The sequence below is a fragment of the Bacillus rossius genome, assembly GCF_032445375.1.
Source record: "Bacillus rossius redtenbacheri isolate Brsri chromosome 4 unlocalized genomic scaffold, Brsri_v3 Brsri_v3_scf4_2, whole genome shotgun sequence".
NCBI classification, from domain to species: Eukaryota; Metazoa; Arthropoda; class Insecta; order Phasmatodea; family Bacillidae; genus Bacillus; species Bacillus rossius.
In genome coordinates this window covers 6,645,717-6,664,858 of record NW_026962011.1, presented here as the reverse complement: position 1 = coordinate 6,664,858, position 19,142 = coordinate 6,645,717, and the positions used below count along the sequence as shown (strand labels likewise).

Below are 19,142 nucleotides of genomic sequence, written 5' to 3'. Positions count from 1 at the left end.
GAGTGATGCAATAATACCATTTTATTCAACGTAAAAAGAAAAGAAACCCGTAACAAGAACGTGATTTGTAACTATACGCATAACGGTCGTGCGGGTTAACTTGGTTATTGACAGAGCGCGCGCGTGCATGCAGTCTGCGAGCTATCGACATCAATTTTCGACTACGTGCGCGCGCTCTATACAGAAATACAGGAATCAACACAACCAAACTGGCGCTGTTTACGTTTTTATAAGCGGTATAAAGCGACTCTCGAGACGTTTAAGATGAAGTTTTTAACTTTTAAAAAAGTCTTTAAAACACGATTTACACATCAGATTACTTTGTAATAGGATTAATTAAGTTAGTAAGCAGTTTTATCAGAACTAACGGCGTAAACTGCGTAAAGCAATAGGCGCGTTGTAAACAAAGGGAATTCATTGCTTTACATCCAATGAGGTTAAAACGAGACAGAAATAAAATGGTTCAAATAACGTGAAAACGTAAATAACGGTAACGTAAATAAGGGGTTTCGATGTATAATTTTTTGTAAGTGGAAGATGTAATCGTCCATTTATATTTCTTTTAAAATTGGGGGAGGGGGATGTCAAGTCGAATTATTGTAAAATGAATTCGATTCGAATTTACGAATCGAATATCAAAAAATTCGAACTCGAATTCGGTAATTTTGAATATTCGCAGAACCCTAGTGGACGCTTACAAGCAACCTGACATCATCATACTACGGAAACATAGCTTCAATTATCTAAATACACTTGAAAACACACTTGTAAAAGTATATAAACATAATTTCAAAATGTATTTTAAATAAAATTAATTAATAATTCTAAATTATTCATCCTAATATTTAAACTTGTGAATATTTACATAGTTCTACCAATAGGTTGTGCATGTTTGGTGAGGGTTGTGGGTTCGATCCCAACGCCTTGGCGTAGCCCAAATGTGAGCACCAACTCGGTATCCAAGTGGTTCGGAGCCCTTAATAATGTTGTTGATCCTTTTGCTTTGAGCCTCTGTGCATACCATTGCGATGTAAAAACCCTATCAAACAACAGGCAGTGTGTTCAGACTGGTCTGGCATCTCTGGATCCTCAGATGAAGAACATCCGAGCGATGATCATGGAGGAGTTGGAGTCGGCGCTTGCACAGCAGGCCCCGCCTCCCGTGCAGGACGACCCGTCCCTGTACGAGCTGCCCCCGCTGATCATCGACGGCATCCCCACCCCGGTGGAGAAGATGACGCAGGCGCAGCTGCGAGCGTTCATCCCGCTCATGCTGAAGTACTCCACGGGGCGGGGCAAGCCGGGGTGGGGGCGGGAGTCCACCCGGCCCCCGTGGTGGCCCAAGGAGCTCCCGTGGGCCAATGTGCGGATGGACGCCCGTACCGAGGAGGAGAAGCAGAAGGTACCGATAGTCGATGGGCATTGCGGTGGTCTTGCTCTGTTAGGCTTTAACTGAACGTGAACATGCATGATGTACTAGTCAAATGCATTGTAATAGCCCTACTGGTGGCAGTGAAGCTACGTTGTTTGAAAAGGCACATTGTAAACTATAAATGAGTGTAGGGATGCACTGTCAATAAGGGTGTGCGAATATTCGTAAACACGAATAGTTACGAATAGTAACTGACGAACTATTCACATTCGTGAGTTGAATAGCAAAATTTAAAATTGTGAATACCGTATTGGCCCGAATAAAGCGACCTGCAGTTTCAGGAGGCCAAACAAATGTAAAAATAATTTTGGTAGAAATTGTGAAAATTCATTAGACATACATTTTGTGTTGATAAATCCTTTTTGCATTTATGTATACCGCATTTAACTTTCCGTTTCACTTAAGCTACGTATTAATATTTAGTAGTGTGTTAAACGTAACAAAGCAAACAAAGAATGCAGCTTGCCGGAAAAAAACACGTGGCTAGCTGCCATGGTGAAGCATACGACCATGAATAACTTCGGTGACGTGACCGCGAATATTTGTCCATTTTACTCTGACAGAGTGTCTGTGTCCTATGAATTTTAAAGAATAATCTATGATAATTATGTTGTTTGAAAGGTTTTTACATAAATAAAGAGTGAATTACTGTGAAATTATTAAAATAGCTTTTGAAGCAACGTACCAAATTCCTGTAAATATGGCATCTTCGTGCGTGTTCTGCAATTTTCGTTTTACAACCAAGATATATTGTGGAAACAGTTGGCAGCCGTGAATTTACAAACATTACATCCGAAATGTTCTTAAAATTTTCTGTTTGTAAACGCAAACAATCGTTCTGAAAATAGCTCTGATATTTTAAAACAAATATTTACGTTAAATAAAAATATGAAATTAAATTAACGTAAATGTTAACACGTGATTGTACACAAAGTACAAATATGAATTGTGTAATAAAAGGTTGCCATTTTGAGATGCTTCAACATTCACATTTTTACTCAAGAACAAATATTTTAATTTAAATTTAATTGTGAATTACTGCAATATTGGGTGGATTTATCGTTTCCCCGTGTGAGGTAACGAAGTTTTAGTTAATATAAAAAATTGTGAACATTTTGTTTAACAATGTTTCTACTCTAGCTTTCAGCTTGGAACAAATATGTTTGCGGTGCTGACGTCTTGGGTGCGAAAATAAGGCGACTTTGAATTTTCTCATTTCTCGTTAAAAATGGTCGCCTTATATTCGGACCAATACAGTATTTTTACATGGCTGTGTTTTATTTCTCATGGTGGTTCCAAGAGCTTCGATTTTCACCAGCTTCTAATGTAATTTCCAAAGTATTTATTAGGGATGGGAAAACCGATTCCTAATTTCATCGATACCTACCAATTCTACTTTAGTAATCGAGAATCGAGAATCGGTGATAAAAGTCGATTCCCGCATGTGGCAAAAAAAAATCATTTCACAACATTGCAAATCTGTCAGATACAATTATTTAACGACTCGTTGAGTGGGGTTATGACTGACTAGACGCATATATAACACAGTCATATTTCCCCAAATAAACAATATCTAAAACTTGGGCGATGTTATACACAAGTCAAAGTACAAAAATTATTTATAAAAATATTATCACTGCGTATTAGTAGGGGCCTGTTCTTTTCGCGATCGCGATTAAACGACGATAAACGCGAAATCACCGTAAAATACAGTTTTTATGCAAAATCGCCACAACACGTTTTTACACAAAATTTAGTATTTAAACGCGAAGTCGCAGTGTTTTTACGCGAAATTTAAATACTGGGTAAAAGACTTGTCTCGTCACTGGTAAACAAACACTGCAACATGGCAGCCACTGAACATTAATGATAAATGCACTTAAGCAAACAAAAGCTTACACACGCTCATGTTATAATGTTAAACCCAAAAATATACTGTAAAAATACGCAAAACTACGGCGTTTATTTCCTTTCCGGCATAATGTTTGGATAGATAAGACAATCAGGCGAAGTTTTAAAGCCTACGCACACAGCTCGGGGCACTGACGTCAGCTTGGAACAGCGACACTGGATAAATACAAAAGCAAGCAGATGATTGGGCGAACGGTGGCGAACGTGTTTGGAACAGCCTTACGTGAGTGGCCATACCACGTCAGCCGGGGGCGCTGGCATATAGTTGGAACAGCGTCGTAGTATCAAGCAGATTAATGGGCGAACCAGGTACCAGGCTCTGGAAACTCTTAAAGGGGACCTTGGGAACTATCTTTACTTCGTCACCCAGCCGTACGGGGCAGCACAAGCATTTTAAATTGCGCCAAAATCGGAAAAATGTAAACAAACATTCATTTTCGAATGGTGTGACGATGATGATTAGTTGGTCAACAGTGTTTTATAAATTTTGTTGGGTCGTTACCACAATGCCGAAATACCATAACGCCGAATGTCAAAATATACCACAACGCCGAATTAACAACGAATGAATTTGTGTGTGTTTCTTAAATGTAACTTAACGCCGAAATACTACAATCAAGTACAACACTTTCATTTGCTAGTTCTCTTTTTGTTTCTGTTTCATTTCACAAATTTTTTAGTTAATTTGTACCCTTCTCTAAGTTAGGCAAGTTGTATGAACGAAAATAATTAAACTGCTCAAGGAAAGCCTAAAATATTTTTTTATAGTTTATTCTGTATTACAAAACAAATTTTAGATTAGTTTGACCCCTTTGACATATTAGCCATTAACTTCTAATGATGTAAACTGTAAAGCCTATCTAGCTTAGGAGTATTGGGAAGGGAGGCCAGAACCTGGCAAGGACTGGGGTTTACGTGAATGGAGCAGATTAGGTATGCAAGGTAAATTGTATCAGGTACACAGACATTTTATTTAAACATCAAATCATAACATTAGGTTACTTATGAGGTTAAGTGAATACAATTTAGGCAAGGCTAAATACAAAAATAAAAAAAAACAATGAATTTAGACAAAACGGGCATGTTTACAAGGTAAGCCGGCTACACCGTAAGCGATCCCATCATACAACGCGCAGTTTACGCGAAGCAAAAGCAGTGCCAAGTATGCAGTTAAATTCAGACATTTTACGTTTTACAAACTGCTGCAAGGTGCAGTTACAATTGAAGAAAGACGTTACATTATTTACTTTTTCAAAACTACTGCAAAGTGCAGTTACAATTACAGAGGGAATTTACATTAATAAGAAATAATCAAATACGAGCGGCGACGTCTCAGGGGGTACAGTTACCAATAAAAACCAAGTTGACAGTGAAGTTACATTAATCAGGGTGGCCACTCACCGGGAAAACCGGGATTTATCAGGGAAATCACATTGATCGGGAATTATCAGGGAAATGGCAGGGATTTTTTTTAATAATCGGGAATTTTTTGTGTAATGTATATTTCCGCAGAGCTGCCAACCATTACGAATTTTCCGTAATTATTACGGATCTAACACGGAATTACGGATCATCGCTGGTTTATTACGGAAACGAGGCTTTGTGCTTCTGGGTAACGGAAAAAAAATTCGTTTCTGGTGTGCATGTTTCGTGAACGCAGTTCGAATACATCACGTGGTTGCGCAGATAACGGAACTAATAAATGTGCACATGTACTGTCGAAATAAGAAGATTAATTCTTGTGTTTTGTAATAGGTATTACGTCCGTTGTACGATACAACTTGTACATATTGTCGGACTTTTCGTTTGTTAGCTACTTACATCACGATAATTTTTGTACGGTACTTTGGCTAACCTGTGTTGTGTTAATTATTATCTTGAAAGCCATTTTTTTCATCAAAGTGTTTTTGTCGTGTCTACAGACGTGAAACCATTTTATGTTGTTCGATAGTGTTGTGTTCTTGAGTGCCGGTTGTAGAAATGAAGCGTGTGACAGAACAATGTGTACCTATCTGGGGCAAAAAAAAAAAAGAAAAAAGAACGTTATTCTTCAGAACTTTCGACCAAACTACAGTGGATTCCTGCTGATGCGACCCCTCACGGTTTCCGGAAAATCGGACTTATAAACGGATTGGTCGCAATAGAGAATTCGGGCCAATTTTTACCCCACCCCAAATATATCCAAATACATAAAATACTGCGCTAAATGAATTCGCGTCACGCGAGTTCGGCAATGCTAGCCGGCTGGTGGTTATTTTCGTTCAAAACGTGGCGAAGGAACTAGTGTGGATCAGGTAGAAAACATTCGGCTATAAACGAAAGATATAAGAACAATGCTATCCTGAAATGCTGTGACATGTTTTTGGAGTAGATAATCACAGCGACAGACCGACAGGATGCGCTCCCGTCCTGATGTTTATTTTGACAGCTCAAGTAATTATCTTTTCCACATCCCTTCGCAGCGTAAAAAAATAGAAGACAAAAACACGTTTGAATGCAGACGGAAAAGTAACTACAGTATGAAGTAAAATAAATATAGGTATTTACGGCCCTGATAAATTTTTCTATTCAATAAAATTTGAGGTATTAGTGATTTTTCAGCAGAAACTGCTGTGTGACTAATAAACAAATTGTATCATAATAACTTAAACTTATAAAGTATTTATTAACGGTGAAGAACAGTCGTATAAGCCCATAAAAAATATTTATTTTACCGAGAATGGACTGTACAACCTGGCTTTTGTCGCACGCGGTGTGGGAGGGGAGGAGAATGCTGACAGTTTCTCACGCAGAAAGTTGACATAAGGGAGGGAATGTGTTGAAATGTTAGTTGGTAAGGGGGGGGGGGGGGGGTGTTTTTACATGGTTTGTGGCTCTGGGAGGGATGAGCCTTGAAGAATTAGCAGGGGATGGAGAGGTAAGCGTCACGTCACGTATGACGTCAAGCCGCCGCTACCGCCAGCCTGGCCGGAGCTACCACAGCGCGGGTAAGATAACATGACAGCTGAGACGGCTTTTCGTGCGATAGTGGACGCGCCGAGCTCGGCTAGACACTGCCGCGTGGACAGTCTAGAGGGGTGGTATCTATTTTTAGCCGTCTTTTGTATGCCTGTCTGCTTACAGTACAACTCCCGCCAAGATAAACGTGAACACACAGCGCCCAACGAAGTGTAACAGACTTGTTTTTCAGCCGATTTTACTCAAATTTTCGACTTTTTCTGCTTAAATTTTTCACGGTTTCTCAAAAAACGGTCGTATAAACAGAATGGACGCATCAGAGGGGGGTCGCATCGGCGGGATTCTACTGTATTCTAAAGAATGGCCATGTTTGTCATCATCGAATGTTTTGGAACGTCACGCGTTTTGTAATGTATGCACGTGTAACTTTTCGATTGCACATGGTGGAAGGGATGACTGTAGACGGCATATTGAATCAAAGAAACATGCAGAACATTTTAAAGCCGTGACGAGCAATAAATTTATATCGTCGTTTTTCGCTACATCTGAAGAAACGAAAGTAACAAACTCAGAGTTTTTTGGTAGAACACAATTTACCGATAGCAGTAGCCAATCATTCGGGTAATTTGTATAGAACTATGTTTCCGGACTCAAAAATTGCACAGAAATACAGCTGTGCGAGAACAAAAACATCTGCCTTAGTGGAGTATATGGCTGGTGAAACTAAAATGAAACTGTTGAATCTTTAGTAAGTGGACCATTGCTTTAGATACAGATGGGAGTACTGATTGTAATGCAGTGAAGATCTATCTATTAGTTGTTTCATTTTTAAATCAAACACAAGGTAAAATTTGCACTGTACTGTTATCCCTTGTTGAGAGTACTAAGACTAAGAATATTTCACAACTAGAAATGTTACACTTCAAAAATGAATGTAAGAACAGTTATCAAAAGTTGTGTGAAAAAATGTTTGAGCGCTCGCCACTGAAATACCCCATTACTAGGGCCTGGAAAAATTAGCATCTATTTATTACATAATTAGCATTTATGATGTTGAAAATTAGCATCTATTTTCCAGAAATTAGCATCTATTTTTGAGAAATTTGCATAAGATATTAAAGTTACATAACAATACAAGAAGTTGTAATAGTGTTTATACCCATTATGACGAATTTTAACACAAACCAAAATCATTAAACGGTATTTGTAAACAAACGTTTGACCACTAGTAATTTCAGATGGAAACAAACTGACGATTCGAGTTGACCAACTTCAGTACGCTAAATGTGCACCACAAAATGTATGATTTGTCCCTATGTAAAATATTGATCAGAAAAAAAATTTGAAGACTAAAGTGATTATCAACGAATGTAAAAAACCGCGTACTAAAATATTTGTAGTAGTTTTCAGCATTTAAAATATTTTCATTTTTATCTTTGCAAGTTCACTACGATCCCGTCAACGACCTAGATATTTTCTAGGTTGTTGGTTTCCGTGATGCGCTTCCCGGGAAATTTTGTTTTGTTAGGTTAGATACTCTTCATGAACAGGCAACACACGATGCAATGGCGAACGTAGGCGAACGTAGGCGAACGTGATGTGATCTAACAAAACAAAATAACTGCGTCGATAAGTAGTGTGAACATTCTTTTCTAAACAACATTCAACGGTATCTTGAGTAAATCGTAAAGAATAAATTTACAAAATTACTTATTCTATACTATCATGCGTGATATTTGGTTAAGGAATGTTTTATATATAAAGGTTAGGATTCGGATTTTATTCCTTCAACAAGCCTTGTCAGAAGCTATTGTTTACGGTAATTGTGTTATGGTGGCTATTTTCAAAAAAAATACTTTGAGGAATGTGTGTTCAAGCCATTTTGTTGCATTCTATAGTGGTTTTTCGCCCGATAATGGCAATTTTACCGCGATTTCGCAAATATAGCATTTATAACAACAATTAGTAAAAAATCGCATCTAACCTCAAAATTCGCAAAAAAATCGCATCTATCGCAAATTGCGAATTTTTCCGGCCCCTACCCATTACTAGAGCCACGATTATATGGTAATGCGCGATAAAACGAAATAACACCGAAAACCGCTTGAAAACACGAAATAAAACGAAATTGTGCGAAATCCGCGATATGTCACGAAAGTTCGTCTATCCTGATTATTTACGTTTTTTTTTTCCATTCTGTAAGGACAATTCACTACCTTCAGCACAATCAAATATTTCTTACAGTAACTAGCAGCCATATATATTATATGCGACAGTGATTTATTATAGATTTTAAAATGAAGTCTCGGAATTAACGTAATATTTTCTTTAAACGGTAATCTTGTGTACCATAATAATTTAAGATGTTGATAACTATGATACAATGGCCGCCGTTCACTTTCTGTAAATACAAAAATAACAAACGTCCAAAATATGTTTTTCTAAGATTACGTTTTTAATCATTAAAATATTACACACTAAAGCGCATTGCTTTTACTGTTTATTTAAAATAAAGTACGTAGGCTACGAAAATAAAATTAACCCTGCTTAACGTAGCGAATGTAAATAATAAATAGTACATGTTTATGTCGGTATTAATTTTCACGTACGTATGTTGGTATTCGGTATGCGTTTGTATTCGCATCTATTCTCAATTGTTTTGATCTTTCCAGCACGGCAAGTTTTTGCGTATTGAGAGGTTAAATTCTTCCTATGTGATTAAAATTTTTTTGAAAATGTCTAAAACTAAGGTTTCTGCCAGTGACCGATCGAAAGAATTTTCCAGTGAAAGATTTTATATCAGTGATAAAATTTTAATGTGCAAATTCTGTAACTGCAGGCTAGACTACGAGAGACGCGATACGCTTGTGAAACATGTCGCGAGTGAGAAACATAAGCGTTTGAGGCAAAACTCATCTGTTAAACGACATCCTTGTCTAAGAGTCTTTAATGCCATTAATTTGTGGTTCAACCCAAGAAATGTGAGTAGGGTTAGCATAGAAGATGCAAACCTACAGAAGTCTCTGCATAACTTGCCTTCTGTTTCCCATCATCCCATTGATACATTCATACATGGCTATGTTGCTTTCAAAAAAATAATTGAGGATGAACTTTCATTGACAGAAACAAGCCAAATTGATGTTGCAAAGGTACTTTGCTCCCTTAAAGGGGACTACAGTGAATTTGCTCAAGCCAGTTTAAGGGCAATCTGGTTCCCAACATCAAATGTTGATGCAAAACGTTCATTTTCCAGGTACTCACTGGTAGTTAGTGACAGAAGACAACGTCTCACTCCAGAAAATGCAGAAAATTTAACTATGATAGCATTTCAATAAAACCGTCTTAATAGTAACTTTGGAAGTGCTTAATTGTGTAATTTTGTAGTGTATGTGATTGTAATTAAGTCGTGAAATTTTTAGTAGTTATTTAAAAGTTTGAATTTATGAATTTGCAAATGAACTTAATTATCTATGAATTTGCAAATGAACTTAATTGTAATTAGATCATGAGGTTTTAGTGTTTATTAATATTTGTTTTAATAAATTTGCATGTCGTACAGAAAAGCAAGAAAATTTTGCCGTGGGTATTTTGAGCAAAAAAATAAAACCATATAACACAGAAATCTTTATTTCTTTACACCGAAATTTGTCTTAAAATAACACCACAAAATCTTGACTCTACCCATTACTAGGGACAGGAAAAATTCCCGGGTTCAATGACCTGTAGGATGAACTCCATAGTTCTGCGTACTCTTGGTCAAATGCCACCCACTCATTGGCTGCTGTCTTGTGAGACGTCCCAACGTAGCATCCTGAGATTCAATAAAGCTTTGGTCGGGTGTTTCTCATTGGCCCAGAGTCATCCAGGTGAGTAGTGAGCCAATAGCAGAGGCAGCACTGAGGTATAACATTATTTGTATTTTAGCCTATTGCGAAATGAATTCGAGAATTTTTTCGGTCTCTAGACATAAAATAAAACACAGACTGCAGGTCATTGAAAGGGACGCTATAATGTAAAGTGACATATTTAAAATGTATTATGTTATTTAACGAACTTCCGTATGTATATAATGAAGAAAATACAGCAGGGTGCTAAAATGTGAGTAATCTCTTTCTATAATATTATATTATTTCATCAAAAGAATGTTTTTTTTGTAATTGTAAATTTCAGGGAACTTTTGAATTTTTAATCAGGGAAATCAGGGAAAAATCAGGGAATATTTTTGGTGACTGTGAGTGGCCACCATGTTAATGCATTAATCCAAACTAAACAATTTTCAATGTGGCGGCCGAAAAGGAATTTAGACAAACCAATTCAAGAATAAATGACTACATTAAGGTAAGGGCCACCGCCTCACACACAACTCAAACCAACTTACATTTTTCCCTGAGGTTGCACACCCACGTAGTTCAAACTGAACCTAACGGACTACATGCTAGTAGATTACAACAGATCAGCTACTGCTGACAACCGAGCCTGACTAAAACCAGAAGCAAGAAAGAGGCTCCTGACCTGGTTGCAGCTCAATTTATAAGATCGCGCAGCAGCGCGCGCATGCGCCAATCAAGGAGGGGGGGTGAACGAGTAGACAGAACAACCACTAGGAGGGGGGAAAAGGAGGGAGAAGGAGGAGGGGAGCGGAGTGCCGGAGGCCGATGCGGCGCGCGCAGTTCAAACCGCTTCAACTCCCCTGCCCTTAAACCACGGTACCCGCCGCCTTCTCCAGCTTCATGACAATGTCAAAGTCAAAGTTCAATTTCAAGATGAACACAATTTTAACTGTCAGTCTAAACTTATTAACATACAAGGTTAACACGCCGTATATAATGGCCCAGAATTCTTGAAGGATTACATAGGTCAAATACAAAGACCAAAAGGAGCATCTTCAGCGCTGAAGACTTTTCTTGATCTTGAGGGACGTCCCAGGAAAGTTCATTTTTTAAACAAATTGTTGCAACGAGCTCCAAAGCTTGTACGTCGACAGACAGACGCAATTCCGGACGCAACTGCCGCAGGCATCCCCAAGGCAGCTGACGCCGATGGCGCCTGGCAGGGTCGACTCTTCACCTCGCACCCCTGTCGAGCGGGTTGCATGCTCACAGGGGACGAGGGCTTCCAGATGCCATTGCATGCATCGTGCAGGCTCGCATGCGGCATGCATCACAGCTCCAGACTGGCGGAACGGAATCTCACGCCAGCACTGCAAAGCAGCCGGCCGCTCGCTCACCCAGGGACAGCATCCATCAACCGCGGCGACTCAGGTAGGCACCTCAGGGCGAGCCAGGGAAGAGCCGCACAGCAGCATGCTGATGCGGAACTCCGAATGACGGAGTCGCATGGACGCATCCACGGACTCAGACAGCGAAAGAGGCGGGCGGCCTCGTAGACGCAGCGAATAGCGGGCGGGCACCAGTGACCACGACGGAGCGGGCAGGCGAAGGAGCCTCAGGTCCGTAGCTGCGCTGATCCTCTTGAGGGCACGGCATCCGCGACGAGGAAGGAGGGGGGAGAAACGATAACCAAACCAAACTGAAAAAAAAAAAAAAAAAAAACACTAAACCAGACGCGCATGCCAAAACAACAGCAAACTTTCAAATTAAGTATTAAACTTTTTTAACTGCCCGACATGAGTTTTTCTAAATTTTTTAGAACCAGATGACCTGTGCATCAACACAGTATTCTCACTAAGAAATCTATTGATGATAAAAGGTCCAACATATGGCGGTATTAATTTAACATTAATGATTTCAGCCCTATTTGGTAGCAAAAAATTCTTTACTAGGACCAGCTGTCCAACAGAAAAACCATGAGGCCTCCGGGAAGCGTTATATGAACTAGCTACTGCTTGCGAGCCTTCGTGAGATTACAAGCCACACTATCCAGCACGGCCTCCAGTGACTCGTCATCCGAGGCAGCCTCCAGGGGCGGCAGTCCCCACATGTTAAGGAGAGGGTGGGTTAGCTCCCTACCTAGAAACGGATTTGAAGGAGGGAATCGAGTAGTGGAATGCACAGCTGAATTAAGCCCTGCATTGATAAAATCCAGGTCGCAGTCCCATAGCGACTGATCATCCCTGTAGAAAGCAGTAAGAATGCTCTTAAGCACTTTATTGAATCGCTCTGATTGGTTTCCCTGGGGACGGTAAGGACTACTGTAAATAGGCTTAATGGCCCATTGAAAACACATGTCTTTGAACAGTACAGAGCGGAAGTAACGTGCGTTATCACACGTGATCATGGCAGGAGCACCAAAAAATTTCCACACCTGATCTCGTAAGGCTATAACAATGCTATTTGCTTTCATGTTCTTTAAGGGGATTAACAACACAAATTTCGAAAAAATGTCCAGAATAACCAAAATACAGTTGTTACTTTTTTTAGAACGTGTTAGGGGACCAAAAATGTCAATGTGAAGCATATGCCAGGGGGCAACTGGAGAATCAGCACAATACAAGCTGACTTTGGCACACTGCGACGGTTTCGAGACTTGACAATCTCGACAAGTTTGCACGTGTTTTTGTACATTAGCTCGCAATTCAGGCCAAGCTAAATGTGCACTAATTCGACGGAACGTTTTGTCGATGCCCAAATGTGCACCCAACAAGGAATCGTGAAAATATTTCAAAACCATACGGCGGAGGGATGCAGGAACAACAGCCTTCCTTTGCCTACCAGTTGTCCCGGTATAGTAAACAACACCCTGTTCCTCAACATATGGCACGGCTTTACCGGCACTCAAATCCTTCCGGATTTGAACACACAAAGGATCCTCCTGTTGACACTGATGAATACTAAGAAATGATTCCGGAAATACTTTGCAAACAGCTGCACAAATCGGCTGTGTTTCATCCGCAGACGAAACACGAGTCGCAAATTCATCAGGCGAAAAAATTCGCGTAAGCGCATCTGCCACAACGTTGTCACTACCCTTAATATGATGCAGTTTGAATTTGAAGCGGGACAGTCTTAACACCCAGCGCCCTAGTTTACCGAGCTGGTTCGGATGGTTAAACAGCCAACTGAGCGCTTGATTGTCTGTGAATAGATCGAATTCGTGACAATCGAGATATGACGCGAATTTCTCGACGCTAAACAGACATGCTAAGGCTTCCTTCTCATAGGTACCCAGACGTCGTTCCCCGTCAGTAAGTGTTCTACTGGCATAGGCAATAGGGCGCAACCTATCGTTTTCAATATGCCCCAATACAGCACCTACCGCGATGCTTGACGCATCTAGCTGGAGGGCGAACCTGCGTTGAAAATCAGGTAGAACCAAGACAGGGGGAGAAGAGATCAAGGCCTCAAGACTGTCAAAGGCCTTCCGTTGAGCGTCGCCCCACTCAAAAACAACAATCTTTTTACGTAAATTATTAAGCGGACCACTTACTGCGGCGTGATCGGGGATGAAACGAGAATAATATCCCGTCATGCAGAGAAATCTCTGAACTCCTCTGACATTCTTAGGAGGAGGAAAGTTTACGTTGGGGGAAACCTTATCGGAATCCATTATGAGTTTGCCTTGCGAAATAATGTAACCTAAAAATTTTACGTAATCTTTTCCCAGATGAATTTTGTCTTGATTAACTGTCAAGTTAGCGGCTCTAAGACGATCAAACACCTGACACAAATGTTGCTTGTGCTGTTCCAGGTTATCACTGTAGACGATAATATTGTCAATGTAATTGAAGACTGATTTAAATTTTAAGTCGCTTAGAATGTGATCTAGCACTCGGCTCATCGCCTGGCTACCAAAAGACACACCCATAGGCACACAATTAAATTGTAATTGCCCCCACGGGGTAGAAAATGCAGTATATTTACGACAATCTGGATGCAACAAACATTGGTGGAAACTAGCATTTAAATCAATGATGGAAAATATTGTGGCATTCCCTAAATGTTGAAGGGCGCTCTCTACGGTCGGCAACTCGTAGCTGTCCTCCTTAATTTTATCATTCAGTTCCTTGTAATTGTGTACCAGCCGGAATTCCCCCGCTTCCTTTTTAGGGACTAAAAAAGGAAGGTGAACTGAAAGTCGGAAACAGACAGAGCAATAACTCCTGCTTCTAGGAGTCGATTGATAATGTTTTTCAACTTTTGCAATTTGGGAGGAGAAATTTTATGTCCTTTAGCCCTAACAGGAGTCGTGTCCTTTAAATAAAATTTATAGGGTATGACGTCACACCTGCCTATCCGGTTGGAAATTACGTCAGAATACCTGTTCATGACGTCAGCAATGACAGCGTCCCTACTAATGACGTCAGACTTGTCGGCGCACGACATGACGATAGGAGCGGATTCCTGATGAATAAGTTTAATTTTACGTGCAGGATGAAAAAAAAAAAACCAGTTCCTGGTTAGCGACGTCTAACAAACATCGTGTCTTCCCCAGAGAATCTAAACCTAGAATAAGTGGGTGACATAACCCGGGAACAACATTAAAGTGCCAGTTCCAAGAGAAACCCGCGATCTCAATGTGCATTTCAACTTCTACGTCTGACGTGACAATCACGCCGTTGGCGACACAAATTTTTACGTCAGAGCCGGTGCATACACAGTGTAACAAACGTGGATGTTTGATGCAACATGCATCAAACAATTCGGAACTAATCAAAGAACGAGTAGCACCGGAATCAATTAAGGTCGGAATATTATTTCCAAACAGACGAACGTGTACAAAATTATTGTAAAAGTAATGAGCGGCTTTCCTCAAGCAACGATCGTGGCGACCACTTGCACGCCCGGTCAAGGCCCGTTTCCTGGACATTTATTTCTGTAATGCCCAGTGCGCTTACAACGAAAACATTTTCGCTGCTCACGGCTCACAGCGGGCTGCGTGCACTCAGACACCGCGTGGCCGTAAGTACAGCAGTTGGCACACCTGGGACGGTTAGAGGACGGGGTGGGCGCATTAGCAAACTCATGATGTCTGCTGGCGGCAAAACTCGCCCCGACAGAGGGATCACTTACACTAGCCACGCACTCAACTTGCCGCGTTGCGCGCACCGCGCGAGCGGGTACGGTGTTGACTTGAGATGTAAACTGAATTGAGTTTAGAATTAGAATGAGAATTAGAATTAGAAACAGGAACAAAACTGTCTGGGGTGGGCTTGGAGTGAAAATCCTCGTGATATTTTTTGACAGCTAGCAATCTATTCTCCACTTCTGCGCTCCACTTACGGAGAGCACTCAGACTGGAGGAGGGCTAAGCATGGCACTATGCTGTAACACTAGCGGAGACACGTTGCTGACAATAGTTTGCGTTAATTCCGCCTCAGGGAGGTTCAACTCCAGTACCTCAGCATAGGCCGCAACAGAATTAATGAATTGCAACAGGGGCTCATCAGGCCTCTGAAACCTGAATACAAGTTCACATTTACACGTTTCTAGCACACGTGGCGGACAGGCAAACTGTAGCACAGACGTCTTGAACTGTGCGAATGTCTGATTCTGATTGACGACGTCAGTGAGCAGTGGCAAAAACGCCGCTCCACACAGGCTCAAGAGAGCTTTCAAAAACTTCGCCTCACTGACTAACTTTAAACCAGCTAAACGTGCTGCGGCACTCAGAAAATCAAGAACCGCATGCGGTTCACAACTATCAAGACGTGGGAGAAGTTTCAAATTCGAAAAAAAAATCTTTTCATTAAATCTAGAATTATTCCCAACTGGATTAGCGGGGGTGGGGAATTGCCGAGACGGTACCTCGTCTGACGACTCCCAGGCGCCGCGCACGTGCCTGACGAGCAATCCACGAAGGGTCGCCACATTTGCGTCCTCCTCGACAGTTGACAGTGAAGTTACGTTAATGCATTAACGCATATAATGCATAGTCCAAACTAAACAATTTTCAATGTGGCGGCCGAAAAGGAATTTAGACAAACCAATTCAAGAATAAATGACTACATTAAGGTAAGGGCCACCGCCTCACACACAACTCAAACCAACTTACATTTTTCCCTGAGGTCGCACACCCACGTAGTTCAAACTGAACCTAACGGACTACGTGCTAGTAGATTACAACAGATCAGCTACTGCTGACAACCGAGCCTGACTAAAACCAGAAGCAAGAAAGAGGCTCCTGACCTGGTTGCAGCTCAATTTATAAGATCGCGCCGCAGCGCGCGCAAGCGTCAATCAAGGAGGGGGGGGTGAACGAGTAGACATAGAACAACCACTAGGAGGGGGGAAAAGGAGGGAGAAGGAGGAGGGGAGCGGAGTGCTGGATGCCGATGCGGCGCGCGCAGTTCAAACTGCTACAAAACAATTATATGAGTTAATGTTAATAACTTATTTGTGTACTCAAATTTGATAAATATGAATTTATGATGTATGCTACATCATATATGTATTGAAAGCTGGAAAAAAAATGTTGCAAATAGAATTTGAATTATTTAATATTAAGTTAACTAGGTGAGAATCGAGTATCGAGAATCGAACGATTTTTTAAGGAATCGCTAATCGGGTATCGGAATCGAAAATTTTGGAATCGTCCTATCCTTAGTATTTATACATTCTTACTAACATAACCGCAATGTATTTTTAAAAGGTTCCATTCAAGAAAAAAACCAAACAAATATCATCCTACATTATACCAACTTGTTTCAAAAGCCAGACGGTAAACATAAACACGAAACACGACGCCATTTCCAAACGAGTTAGCGGGAATGCCAACGACTACCGTATTTTTTATGAACGGTTGCAATCGTTTACAAAATCGTTAAAATTAACTGTTTTAAATATTTTATTCAATGATAACCTTTTTATATACTCGGTTTGAGTATTGAAGTTAATCACGGAGTTTTTCGGGTCATATATGTTTGAAGTACCATGAAATTAATTTCCCATGCTAGGCATTTTTTTAATCCAAGTTTTTCCATTGTGGTAACAGAAAGGAAAAACAATAGATTTCAATTATTAAATATTATTATATATGAAATAAAAATTCATGCCCTCAATAACACTTAAAAATACTAAGTGAACTTTTTTTTGTGGTTTCATTCACAGAAAATATCTTGTGTAAACTAAATATATGAAAACCCGCCATTGTTCAGTGTGGTAACATATAAAAAAAAACACACACTCTTAAAAATACTAAGTGAACTTTTTTTTGTGGTTTCATTCACAGAAAATATCTTGTGTAAACTAAATATATGAAAACCCGCCATTGTTCAGTGTGGTAACATATAAAAAAAACACTCACACACTCACACTCACACTCACACTCAGACTCACACACACTCACACACACTCACACTCACTCTCTCACACTCTCACTCACTCTCTCTCTCACACTCTCACTCACACTCACATTCACACTCACACTCACACTACACACACACTCACACACACACACACACACACACACAAAGAGAGAGAGAGAGAGATATTACAACTATTTGACTTCGAAACTATTCGCATTCTATTCGAAAATTTTACGTTTCGATTCAAAAATATTTGACCATCAAAATCCACTATTCGCACACCCCAACTGTCAATTATGTTTTGTTTGACACAACTCTAGACTCGGTGCTTTTAACTATTTACATGAATAAAGGCCAACCATAAATGCAAGCCAACGCAAATGTTTTGATTCCCACCACCTAAAAACAAAAAATTACCCTAATTTTTGAAGCTTATTCATATACAGTTTTCACCACTGCACATTCTTCTCACATACTCTATGTTCGGTATGCTACTGCAAAGTTGTTGCTCTGTTCAGCATAGTGTAAAACATTGAATTTGTAATTACTATCATTAGAGTTTTTTTGTTGATTTGGAACCTCAAATGTTGATGTGTTTTGACACAATCTTCCAAAACACTACAATGTAAAGTTCTGATTAGCACATCATTCCAGCCATACAGTTAAGATTAACATTAGTTTTTAAAGGAAAATATTTTTGAACATAGCCAAGTATACCATCATTAAAAATAAATATGGAAATTAGATAGCAAATTATGAAAACTTGTGCTTAAACTTGTTTTTCTTTCAGACGTTTAGGCAATTGGAAGTAATGAAACACCCTGATTCAGTCACCATATTCATTTCTAGTCATAAATAATCCTACATCTAAGTATTCTATGTACACTTTTTTTACATTTGTTAATAAAGAAAAAAATATTCTCTGTGGAAATTGATGTCACTGCAATATATAATGACTAAAGACAAAAGGTTAACCCACCACCATGACCCCAACAACCAATCACAGCACAACATAGTTCAAAATCACAGCAGTGTACAAACAAGGGGTTTCCTTTTAAAAATAAACCATTAAAAACAGTTTTTTCTGATTGGCTGCTGTAAAAAATTAATAAAATTAAAGTCTCTTCGGGAAAGGACATCTGCAGTTTTTCTCGTCGTAAGAATAACATACAGTATACACCAGAATGTCTGGGCACAAAAAAAAAGTTTAAAAAATCGGTGCCGTCGAGTTGCGCATATTTCTCTTGTCTTTCCTTTTACCAAAACAATACACAATATTATATAAACATACTTATAGCTTTCAAATAAATCCAATATAAACTACTGGCATAAAAAACAATGCATTTAAACCAATAATAACGTAGCAACAAAGTGAGAACCAGTAAAATCATAGTAACAGCTTTTCTGAATAAAATAACATAGTATCAAAATTAATTATAGGAATATTAAGAATTATAAAATATAAGTATGAAGAAATTTGGTTACGACCTTGGACTATATAATCAGCTGATACACTGTCTTACTGGAAAATATAATAGTATAAAAATACTCAAAAATACTCTGTGAAGTTGGGGAGGGCAGGGGTTTGCAATGCTACATGTTCTGTAAATTTTTACCAAATAAAATTGGTAAGGTTTA

At 39.6% G+C, this 19,142-nt stretch overlaps 1 protein-coding gene across 16 annotated transcripts in view; it reads left to right on the top strand.

The window, feature by feature from the left end:
- LOC134542455 (DNA-binding protein Ewg-like) overlaps positions 1–19,142 on the top strand; it is an 88,794-nt gene that overhangs the window by 25,881 nt on the left and 43,771 nt on the right. For all 16 annotated transcript variants that reach the window (XM_063386731.1, XM_063386737.1, XM_063386730.1 and 13 more), the window contains exon 5: positions 1,094–1,402. In XM_063386731.1, the coding sequence (XP_063242801.1) occupies positions 1,094–1,402 (309 nt within the window). The remainder of the gene's footprint in view (positions 1–1,093; positions 1,403–19,142) is intronic.